Source organism: Mesoplodon bidens (assembly GCF_964165515.1).
Source record: "Mesoplodon bidens genome assembly, chromosome: 2".
NCBI classification, from domain to species: Eukaryota; Metazoa; Chordata; class Mammalia; order Artiodactyla; family Ziphiidae; genus Mesoplodon; species Mesoplodon bidens.
Window position 1 is genome coordinate 178073906 of NC_138177.1, and position 11732 is coordinate 178085637.

General features: G+C 54.0%; 1 protein-coding gene across 2 annotated transcripts; it reads left to right on the top strand.

Annotated features, from left to right (window-relative positions):
• The first annotated feature begins 6227 nt into the window (after positions 1-6227).
• MAD2L2 (mitotic arrest deficient 2 like 2) lies at positions 6228-11691 on the top strand. 2 transcript variants are annotated; one of them, XM_081220838.1, is made up of 9 exons: positions 6228-6396; positions 6752-6803; positions 6898-7016; positions 8479-8550; positions 9145-9245; positions 10034-10128; positions 10453-10526; positions 11027-11119; positions 11361-11691. In XM_081220838.1, exons 2-9 carry the CDS (start codon positions 6764-6766, stop codon positions 11400-11402), a joined length of 636 nt encoding a protein of 211 aa, XP_081076964.1. In that variant the 5' UTR covers positions 6228-6396; positions 6752-6763; the 3' UTR covers positions 11403-11691. The 2 variants fall into 2 exon arrangements, with proteins under 2 accessions (XP_081076964.1, XP_081076965.1); XM_081220839.1 differs by having other exon boundaries at positions 6228-6336.
• Positions 11692-11732: the final 41 nt, after the last annotated feature.

Sequence of the window (11732 nt, forward strand, 5' to 3'; positions counted from 1 at the left end):
CAGACACACACGGTCCGCCTCTCGCCACGCCCCGTCCAAAGTAGGTCTGATGCTCCCCAACCCGGCCCAGGCAGGACAAAGCCAGCGCTAGGGGTGGCTCATCCATCACAGAGCAGGGTGCCGCGTCCTGCCAACCCTGGGAGTCCCGGAATGCTGTGTTATGGGTCCCGCGGCCCCCATAACTCACCGCGGGGTCAGGGGGGCCGCAAGCGCTGCAAAGATCAAAGAGCGGTGGGGCGGGCCCGCGTTCGCGGGAAGCAGCAGTCTTGCCTGGCGCCCAGAGCTGGCCCAGCGGCTTCCATTTCGACCGTTTTCTTCTTTCTCCAGTGTGGCAAATTATGGCTCAGAGTTTTAAGAGCTCCGCTCTGTAGTCGGGTTGATGCCTGGGCTCCTCTTCTGCTGTCATTCAGTCCCCGCATGCTCGGGCAAGGGGCCTAACCTCTCTGAGCTCACCGTTATCCATAACTCTCAGGGTTCAAGGATTAAGTGCAGTGGCCTGTGTAAGGAGGTAATGTTCCTAAGGTCCTGACCCCACAGGATATGCTCTAGAAAAATTATCTGCTATTGCTATTGTAATATTATCAGCCTGACGGGCAGGCACCAGGATGGATTGGGTTGTGAGCAGAGCAGAGACATGATCTGACTTAGGTTTTAACAAATTCACTCTGATTCCCAAAGTTGAGAGTAGACTGCATGTGGCAAGGACAAAAGCAGGGAGACCAGCTAGGAACAGTGGCAGAGAAGAGATATGGTGGCTTGGGCCTGGGAGGGGGACAGTGGGTATGATTCTCTCTGTCAAGGATGAAGCTGTGGCCCAGCATTTACTGAACCAGAAGCAAGTTATTGGATCCTCTGGTTCAAATGCTGTTGCGATGGCTGTTCGCCAGTGGGGCGATCGTTTGTCATGCCTGGACTCTCTGTTCTCTGGGTCCTCCCAGAGCGATGCTGCAGGAAAAGGTGGATGTTAGGAGAGAGGTCTGGACTCCTATCCCATCTAGGTTATGGTGACTTTGGGTCTCAGTTTCCCCATGTTTGAATGGCCAAAGTGGAAACAACTCAAATATCCATCATCTGATGAGTGGATAAACAAAATGTGGTATATTCATACAGCAGAATATTATTTGGCCACCAAAAGAATGAAGTACCAGTACATGCCGCAATTTTGGTGAACCTTGAAAACACGAATGCTACGTGAAACAAACCAGACGTAAAAGGGCCACATATTGTATGATTTACATGATATGTTCAGAATAGGCAAGTCCATAGAGACAGAAAGTAGACTAGTGGTTGGTTGCCAGGGGCTGGCAGAAGGCGAGATTGGGGAACTGGCTGCCAATGTATGTGGGGGTTTTTCTTTCTGGGATGATGGAAATGTTCTGGAATTAGATAGTGGTGATTGACGCACAACTTTGTGACTATATTAAAAACCACTGAATTGCATGCTTTAAAAGGATGAACTTTATGGTGTGTGAATTATATCTCAATAAAGCAGTTATTTTTAAAAAGTGGCAGTTGAGTTGGATCAAGGGTTCTTACCCTGTGGTTGAGGATGACTTCAGAGGTCCTGGCAACCCCTAAAATGGTGGAAAACATTTAGTGTCTCTGTGCATTTCTGTGGATAAAAGTTCAAAGTTTAAGAAGAGATGACCTGTAAGGTCTCCCTGACCAACAAGGTGTCAATGACACCACGGAGTCAGCAGAATTTCAGTGACGGAATGGCATGGGGGCATTGCCCTGGTTCAACTATTGGCAACCGCCCAGTGTTACTGGCCTAAGGTCAGGGCTCTGACCTGGGTCTGAGGTCAGCAGTGGACCCCAGGATCTGGGGCAGCTGGGCAGGTCAGGCCTCACACCAGAAGACTAGATGAGCGGGGAGAGGAGCTGTCTTCAGCCGCAGCCACTTGTCTTTAGGCATCTTGGGCCATGAGGATGCATGCCCACCTTAAGGGCATCTTGGGGGCTGCCTGCTGCCTTGGGAAATGGAAATGGTAGGAGGGGCACAGCTACGGATGTTTTGGATGGTTGTTGTTGTGTTTTTTTTTTTTGCAGTACGCGGGCCTCTCACTGCTGTGGCCTCTCCCGTTGCGGAGCACAGGCTCCGGAAGCGCAGGCTAAGCGGCCATGGCTCACGGGCCTAGCCGCTCCACGGCATGTGGGATCTTCCCGGACCGGGGCACGAACCCGTGTCCCCTGCATCGGCAGGCAGACTCTCAACCACTGCTCCACCAGGGAAGCCCTTGGATGGAGTTTTGAAAAGCTTGATGGCTGGTTCAGAGTGTTTGCTCTAGGGGCTTAGACAGTGTGTGTGTGTGTCGATCTTTTTTTAGAATTTTTATTGGCATATAATAACATTGATTTACAATGTTGTTAGTTTCAGGTGTACAGCAAGGTGAATCAGTTATACATACACATATATCCACTCTTTTTTTTAGAAAAACGTGGAACGCTTCACAAATTTGCATGTCATTCTTGCACAGGGGCTACACTAATCTCTGTATCGTTCCAATTTTTGTATATGTGCTGCCGAAGCTAGCAAGTGTACGCGTCAATCTTAATGTCATTGTCATAACAGCCAATAATTAGGCATTTATGTGCCAGGCATTGTGCACTTTATATTTTTACAAGCATTATCTCACTTACTTCTTACTCAACTCTATGGAATTGGTGCTACCATGATCCCATTTTACAGATGAGGAAACTGAGAATCAAAGAGGGAAGGCCTCACAGCTGGTTAAGGGGCAGTGGTGGGGAGAGAAGCAGCAGCCCAGTGGGTGTGAGGGACACCGTAGTGAGCAATCCGCAGCTCTTGCTTCATCTGTGAAAGCAGCTTTTCTCTGCACACCACCACCTAGAGCCCAAGCACTGAAATCAGAGGTCTTTGCTCCTCATCCAGACTAAATTAGGATTCACGTCAGGCAAGGGGCAATGAGACACAGCCCACCATCATTTCATGCCTTCATTCTTTCATTCGCTCTTTGGACACACATTCATTCAGAACCTGGATTTGGCCAGGCACTGGTGAGGTGCTGAACTAAGAGAATGAGTGAGGCTGGGCCTCTGCTCAGGGGGCATCCCAGCTGGCTGCGTTCCTGAATATCGTGGTATCAGTGGGATTGTCACCAGGCTATACGTGCTGACTCTGTGGCTCCTCCCACCTCCCTGTGTTTGGTGTCCTGGGAACCTTAGGCAGGGATGGGATGGATAATATGTCCTGTGATCAGGATGGTGAGAATGGTAGGGACTCTGGAAGGATCTTCGGGGTCTGGACACTTCATTGCTTGTTATTATACCCCATTCACTCATTGTGTGCTGTTCAGTGAACCCCAGGAATCTTCCTCCACCCATGCAGTCTTTGCAAAACTTTCTTGCATCTCACGTTCTCTTAGTTTCAATTTCAATGTCTCTAGGGAGTGATTTGCTCTCCGTTCCCATTGCAGACCCTCAGGAACCTGCTTCAGTTGGCAAATAAGCTCTCTCCTCCTAAACATCCATCCTTCCCTCCCAGATGCCCTCCTACACATTGTCGTTATGGTGAAAAATATGCAAATACCTTTGGAAAACAGTCTCCCAGCAAGTGGGTATTCAAAAATGTAATAAATTAACCCCATGATATAATCTGGGTCCCGTGACCCTCCATCATGCTGATGCAATTAATATATGAAAAACCAGATGCTGAATGGATGGAAGTAACAGATTACTTTTCACAGAGCTCCCCCATGGCCCCATGCTGATTCGGCCCCCTACCCCTGCCCCATGCCCAGCTTCTTGGCCCCCATGGAACCCGAGGCCATCAGAGGTTTAGGGAACATCTGTCCAGCCTGTTCATTTCACAAATGAGATGGAGGCCTTTTGGGGGCTGAGGTCGATCAATTTGATTCCTCCTTATCTGCCTCCTAGCCCTGCTTCCTCTGTTTGTGGCTGGCTCGGAATCCAAAGCCCCAAACTTAGGCATTTTTATCCAGGTTACAGTTGACAGGGTGGGTACCCCAGTGTCAAAGCTGTTGGGATCTCAGTGTCCTCACTGGAAAAATGAGAGTTTTGGGGTGTATGTCCACCAAGGTTTCTCTGAAGTTCTTTAGCTCTGTGTGGCAGGAGACCTATGGGTGGCTTGCACTGTGTCATCTCAGGGTGGGGGGTGGGGGCTGGGGCTTAGGGCCCATGAAGGAATGCCTGGCATGAGCCCCCAGGTCGCTCACACTGTGCCTCGGAGGCCACTCCACAGGAGTAGCTGGGCTCTGAGTTTCTCCACCCTAGACCCCAATCCTAAGGGACCCTTTACAAGGAATTGCCACCTTAAGACTGCCACTTTCTGTTACCAGTGAAAATGCTGCTTGAGCGGGCTCCAGGGACGGGCAAAGAGGGACCCTCAAATCTCACCAGTTTCCAAAGCATCCTCAGTGATTAAATCTAAAGGAGCCAGGGGACACCTGTCTACAAGCAAGTGAGCTGCTCAGCTCTTTCCATATGGAAATGGTCCTCTTCTATAAGACATGGGCAGGGTCCCCAGGTCTTGGAAAGGATTGCTGTACCCAAAATGTGCTGCCAGGTGCATCCATTTCTGAAATAAATCATCCATTCCATTGGGTAAAGCATTGCAATTTTATGAAATGCAGACTTTCCCTGGAAAAGCCCAAACCACTGTGGTTGCAATTCCCACACTTTCTTAGGCATCAGGGCCCCTGGGAGCTTGTTAAAGGGCTAGTGCCCTGCTGTGCACCCCAACTGATCTGGTAGGTCCGGGAAGCCCAGGTTCCAGATATTTAATGGGCTCCCTGGGGATCCTGATGCAGATTTTCTAGGACTGCTTTTGAGAAATGCTCTGCTGACATTCTTGGCTTAATGGGCTAGGTTAGTTATTCTCTCCCCTGCCCCACCCCATCAGAAGTGTGTAAATGTAGGTTTGAAAGCATCTGGGGTGAAGGAGATGCAGGTCTCCAATACTAAGCAGTAAACGGTAAACATTCCTAGCTATATCTGTGTACCAGCAGATGGGCATGACTCCTAACAAGCTTTTGTGTTCCTGGAGGTCAGAGACAAGATCCCCGGACTTCTGGCCCTGATTTGTTGCCATAACTCCTCAGCCACTTCTGACCTTAGTTTTTCCATCTGTAAAATAAAGGGGCTGAGAATAAGGTGAAGCCCTGGGGTTAGAGTAGAAGTCAGAACTGGGTTTGTATTCCAACTGTGTGATTTTGGCAAATTAGGGAACATCTCTGAGCCTGTTTTACCATCTATAAAGTGGGACTGTAAAATGAAGGCTTAGCTCCTAGGGTTAGTGAGAGAATTAAAGAAATCAGTGCTTGAAACATAATAAGTGCTCAATGCATGTTAGTAATTATTTTAATATTAATATTATTATTTCCCAGGGTCCTCTCAGCCCTTCCAGAGTCCATGCCTCTGAGGGACTTCCGAGCTACAAAGTGTAGTGGCAGAAGACAACTATGCCCACCGCCTCCCCCAATAGCTGGGTAACTCGGGCAGGTTACTTCACCCCTCTGAACTTCACTCGGCTCATATGTAAAACGGGGACAATCATGGCAACTGTCGCGTGGAATTGTTTTGAGGATTTAGTGAGCTGATCCACGAACACACTTAGCCCAGTCCCTGGTCCAGTCCCTGGACCTCTATAAATGTCAGCTATTGTTATGCTGCACGGCCCGGGAAGTTTTACCTTCTTGGGAGGTAAAGACGGGCTGCATTTAGGCTCCGGGTGGGGGTGGGGACGGGGACGTCCCCGGTGCTCGCGGCCCTCCCCTGTCCCCGCCCCGGAGCCGGCGGATTCGCTTTCGGTTGGGCAGCTGAGGTTCCGGGGATGGTGACTGCGGAGCTAGCGGTAGATGTCGCTGTCCATAGTGCCCAGCTGTGACCTCGAGCTGGCTCTCACCAGCAACACGTACGCTACCTCTTCCCGCGCCTCCTAAAGAAATGCCCTGGGTGGGGGGGAAATACGTTGCGATCCGATGTGGAGACCAAAGTTGTCTCTTTTCGCGCCCACCTAAAATTGAAAGGAAGAGGCGTGGTGCAGCATCGGCCCTGGGATCACACCGGCGCCCAGGCAGGGCCCCGCCCCTCCCAAGCCCCGCCCCTCTGGCCGTCTCTCTCTCTCTCTCTCTCTCTCTCTCTCTCTCTCTCTCTCTCTCTCTCTCTCTCTCCTGCACCCGTGGTTGGCTGCGCGGGGGGTGGGCGTGGCTGGAAGCCGGCGCTAGGACCCGTCGGAGCGCCGCGGACGTCACGGAGCGGCCCCTGGGCCTCTGGTTGAGCGCGAGGCGCGAGTGATCGGTCGGTGGATTCCCTCGCGGGGGCCTGGCCCCGAGTCCGGAATCGAGGCCGGAGCCGGTACCGGGGAAGAGGAGAAGGGCGGGATTCCCTCAGGGGAAGAATCCAGCCTGGCAGGAGGTGAAGGCTTATTCTAGCCTAGTTTCGCTTTCCGCGTGTCCGGCTTCACGCTACCGGTCCTGCGCATCCAGCTGTTCCCTCTGCGGCGGTGCCCTTTATGCGGGCGCAGCTCTGGCCTTATCTACTCCCAGGAGGCGAGGCGGCCAGTGCACAGAGGCTGATCGCGGCGCAGCTGTTGCCTCCGAGCTCTGACGCCAGCGTGGCGGGTCCTTCCCAGCTGCTCCGGTTCTGTGTGAAGGGAGGGGCGGTCCTGCCCAGATTCCCCCCAGACGGAGGGGAGGGGCAGTGGAGGTGGGCGGGCCTTGCGGCTGTAGGGGCCTTAGGAACTAGCTCCCGCTCCTGCCCCACCCCCTAGGTATCGGGAAGGATGACCACACTCACGCGACAGGACCTCAACTTTGGTCAAGGTAGAGAGGCTGGACCTGCGGACCCTGGCGGGGGGCGAGGGAGGTCCTGGGCTGGCGGACTTCCCCGAGCGCACCGGGTTCTGCCCCCTCGCAGTGGTGGCCGACGTGCTCTGCGAGTTCCTGGAGGTGGCGGTGCACCTGATCCTCTACGTGCGTGAGGTTTACCCGGTGGGCATCTTCCAGAAGCGTAAGAAGTACAATGTGCCTGTCCAGGTGAGCCCCACATCCAGACTGGGTGCACTGGGTCACCCCCGTATCACAGAGTGGGTAGAGAGGAGATTTTTAACTTTCTTCCTTCTTCAGGCTCAGCCCTCTCAGTCCCCAGCGGCCTGGCCTTGCCTTCTAGTTCCCGGCAGCTGCTGATAGCCCGACAACCTCCCACCCCTCACCGCAGTGGCGTTTCCTCTGTCCCCTCTGAACTGGGAGTTCCCCTTGCTAGAAGTTAGGGACCAGGCCCTCTGATTAGAGCCCCCCAGCCCCCCATCTTTGTATTTTAAAGGTCTCCTGAAGCTGGTGAATGGTTGGTTTGGGGAGAGGATTCCTATAAACCTCAGGCACCTTCCCTGTCCCCTCATTTACCCTAATTGTAACGGGTTGCTTTAGGTTAAAAGGCAGACAAAGCAGTAAATATATGCTACTCTATCCCCAGCCTCGAGAAGTGCCTGTCCCTTAGAAAGCACTCAGTAAATATTAGAATAAATGACCGAATACTGGAAGGTGGTGGAAGCTTAAAAGATATAGAGGGGGGGGAAACCCCAAAAAACAAACAAACAAAAAGATATAGAAGGAAAAAGAAAAAAAGAATCAGCACTTACTGAGCACCCACCGTGTAGTAGGTACTTATCTCACTTAATCCTCACTTTTTTTAAATGAGATCTTCCACAGATGAAGTAACTAAAGCACAGAGAAGTTAAGCCTGAGGCCACACAACTCCTTAGTTCCAGATTCTTTTTTTAATAAATTTATTTATTTATTTATTTATGGCTGCATTGGGTCTTCGCTGCTGTGCGCAGGCTTTCTCTAGTTGCGGTGAGCGGGGGCTGCTCTTCGTTGCGGTGCGCAGGCTTCTCATTGCGGTGGCTTCCCTTGTTGCGGAGCACCGGCTCTGAAGGCTGGCGGGCTTCAGTAGTTGTGGCTCGCGGGCTCAGTAGTTGTGGCTCGCGGGCTCTAGAGCGCAGGCTCAGTAGTTGTGGCGCACGGGCTTAGTTGCTCCGTGGCATGTGGGATCTTCCCAGACCAGGGCTCTGCCCTGCATTGGCAGCCGGATTCTTAACCACTGTGCCACCAGGGAAGTCCGTTCCAGATTCTTAATGTTCGAAAATGGATTAAATTTCTGGATCCCGTCTCTGGAAAAATGCCTGTATGCTCAAACACTCACAATTTAAAGACTTCTCAGACTCTGGAGGAGCTCAGTGACCCCACGTTAGGAACTCCTAATGCTATATTAAATGCTAATGTTGAGGCTGAATTCTTAGGATCTTCTAACTTCTCTCCCTCTGTGGATAATTCATTTCTTAGCCTCGTGATGGGAAGTCTGTCTCTTGGGTGGGGAGCCCTAGGGAACTGCTGCGCCGCTCTCCGAAGGCAGACAGGCCCTTGGGCTGCTGGAGGGGGGTCTCCGATGGCTCCCCCATCAGTGCTGCAGCCTTACCAGCCATCATGGGGTTGTGTGCAGATGTCCTGTCACCCGGAGCTGAACCAGTATATCCAGGACACGTTGCACTGCGTCAAGCCGCTTCTGGAGAAGGTGAGGGCACCAGGCCCCTGGCCCACCCCACACCCAGTGCTCCTCCATGCTCCAGGATGGGGTGATGCTGGGACCATGCCAGGTCCCCATGACTCTTAACACCCAGAAGCCTGTTCCCTGCACTCTGGAGACCACCCCTGCCCAGGGACAGGCCCCAGGGCATGTGGGCACGTTCAGGGCATGTTGGGCCCGGGAGCCCTGGTTAGTGGAGTTGGCTGACTGGGGCCTGCCCAGAGGGTTTTGGGTCCTTCTCACCTGTTCTTTTCTCCCCCTTTGTCCCCAAGCTCTGTCTGAGCTTGGCCCCTCAGGGCTTCCTTATTCTACCTTGTTCTGCTCCCTGTGACATCCTGGTACCCCTGCGGGGCCCAGGCATCCTCTCCTCTCCGCGGGTACCACTCATGTCTGGGGGCGCCTACTTCAACTTCTCAAACCTCTTTCTGGGCTCTCAGGGACTCTGGGCCTAGAAGCTGAGCAGGGCTGTGAGTGTACCTTTCCCATTCTTCCCTGGGCAGGGAGCAGGGGGCAGGGGCTGGGGGGTGGGGTAAGGGGGAGGCAGGTGTCCAGTTCTGGAATAGGGGGCTCCTGTCCTTGCAGAATGATGTGGAGAAAGTGGTGGTAGTCATCTTGGACAAAGAGCACCGCCCAGTGGAGAAATTCGTCTTTGAAATCACCCAGCCTCCGCTGCTGTCCATCAGGTGCGCTGCCTCGCCCCCCCCATCCACATGCTCGGTGGTGTGAGGTCCCTAGTAACACGGCCACCCTCACCCCTTTAGGGCAGCCCCTGAATGCCTTGTAAAGGCCTGAGAGGAGACATGGCAAGGTGTGCTGACCTAACGAGGCCTGTTAGTGTCTGAGTCACAGCCGGCCGCCCAGTGGTCTCTGTGGACATCACACAGGTTACACGGAGACCCTCCAGTATCACACCTGGAAAATGACAACGTTGGTGAATGGCTAGTCCCAACCTCATTTTATAGATGGAGAAACCAGGGTCCCGAGAGATGATCTTGACCTGGTCACCCAGAGCCAGGACACAGACCCAGTTTCCTGACTTCCCAGTCAAGCATCCATCCAGCCCCTGGTCAACTAGAAGTTGACCTTGGATGGGCGTGTTGGCCTGGTCAGCTGCCAGCTTCGTGTGGTGAGGTCAGGGCACTAGAATCTGTCCCCACTTGCTATGTGGCCTCGGGCAAGCCCTGTCCCTTCCCGGCTTGGTGTCCCGGTTCTCAGACTGGGCTGCACATTAGAACCACCTACTGGGGTTCCCTGTGCCCCTTCCCCCCCGCATTCTGACTTAATTAGCCTGGGGTGGGACTCGGCTTTGGTTTTAAACTCCCCAGATGATGTCAGCTGTGTAGAGACAGGTAGCCAGGGCCTCGGAACTAGGGGGACTCTGCACCCCCAGGGCTGCTTCCAGGGGTGCTTGCCTGCTGGTGGGAGGGGGACACCCATGTGCTGGGAGACCCTCCTCTTCTCTGCTTCCCAGCTCAGACTCCCTGCTGTCCCACGTGGAGCAGCTGCTCCGAGCCTTCATCCTGAAGATCAGTGTATGTGATGCTGTCCTGGACCACAACCCCCCAGGTGTGCTCACTCCCACCCCCTCTTCCCTGGGCATTTCCATGGCTACCTGTGTTGGTCTGTGTCCTCAGGTCCCTACTTGGCTGCACCAAGCCTCCTCTCTTCCTTCCTGCCTTTTAGAACTCTTCTGAAAGCCCACCTCCTCCAGGAAGCTTCCCTGATGGACTCCACCTGGGCTTTAGTCTCCCTGTTGACTGTGACTTGTCTGAGCACTGGGTTTACACTCTGCTTTGCGGGGCGGCTGAGCCAGCTAGGGAGGTGGGAAGAGGCTGTGCCACGCGGCAGGCATGGGGTGGCCCAGGCTTGACCAAACTCTGGCCTCTTTAGGCTGTACCTTCACAGTCTTGGTGCACACGAGAGAAGCCGCCACTCGCAACATGGAGAAGATCCAGGTCATCAAGGTGAGATGAGACTGGTGTGTGTGGGGGGAGGGGCAGGGAGACCGCTGGGAGGCTGAAAACCAGAGTTCCATGAGAGCGAGGGCGCTGCCTACGGCAGGGCATTCATTACACTTCTTACGGCAGCGCCTGGCATCGGTAGGCTCTCACTGTGCGCTAGCTCTGTGGCCACCTGCTTGTCATCGCCCCACCTGGGCACCTGGCACTGAGAACAGGGAGAGCCACCAGCTCACTGGGGGTTCTCAAGGGAGGGGATCCTTAATCCAGTTTCAGAACTGGTGTTTGGGGCTTGTTAAATCACTGGGGCTCTCAGCCCAGCTCAGATCTACAGACTCAGCCTCTCTCCGGTGGGGGAACCTGGGAATCTGCTCGGCCAGCGACTCCCTGGTGATTCTGATGCTCCCCGAAGTCTGAGGATGCCAGCTCTGGAAGGGGAGAGGGTAGCCAAGTGAGGGCGGGCCGTGGACCAGCCCCCTGCCACCCTTCCCTTGTCCCCTCCCTAGGACTTCCCCTGGATCCTGGCAGATGAGCAGGACGTCCACATGCACGACCCCCGACTGATACCCCTGAAAACCATGACATCAGACATCTTAAAGGTAAGCTGCTTGGGGCCCGAGTGTGCTTTATTGAGGGTATGCTGAAGCCTTGTCAGGCGGCTTGTGGATCAAGCCTCGGGGGAGATGACCAGGGCATGCCTGGCTTTAGGCTCCCAACTCCCTCTTTCCCTTAACCCCTGGCTGGGGCCACATAGCCCACCCTTGTCGGAGACCCCATGGGTTCTCCAGAGTAGCTGCCCTGGCTGTCCACCTGACCATGGTGTTCGTTCCTGTCCATTAGATGCAGCTCTACGTGGAAGAGCGAGCTCATAAAAGCAGCTGAGGGTGTGCCTGCCCACCGTGGATGCCACAACCGTCGGACTTTGGGGGCCCAGCCTAGGGCAGTGCTGCAGGGTCACTCTGATTCCAAGTGCTCTTATTGCCTCTGTGTATGTACCACCCACCCTCCAGCCCGGGGCTGCTCAGGCTTGCTTGCCTTCATGGAGGAATCCTCCCCAGGAGGGCAGGGAAGGGTGCTGGGACCTCAATTTCTCAGCCTCCTGGGATTCAGCTGGCCAACGCTGCCTCAAATACTGTGCTGAGTTGTTTCAATAAAGAGCCCCCAGGGCTGAGCTGGGCTGTCACTCCCTGGAGGGGAGGGAGGCTGCTTCTC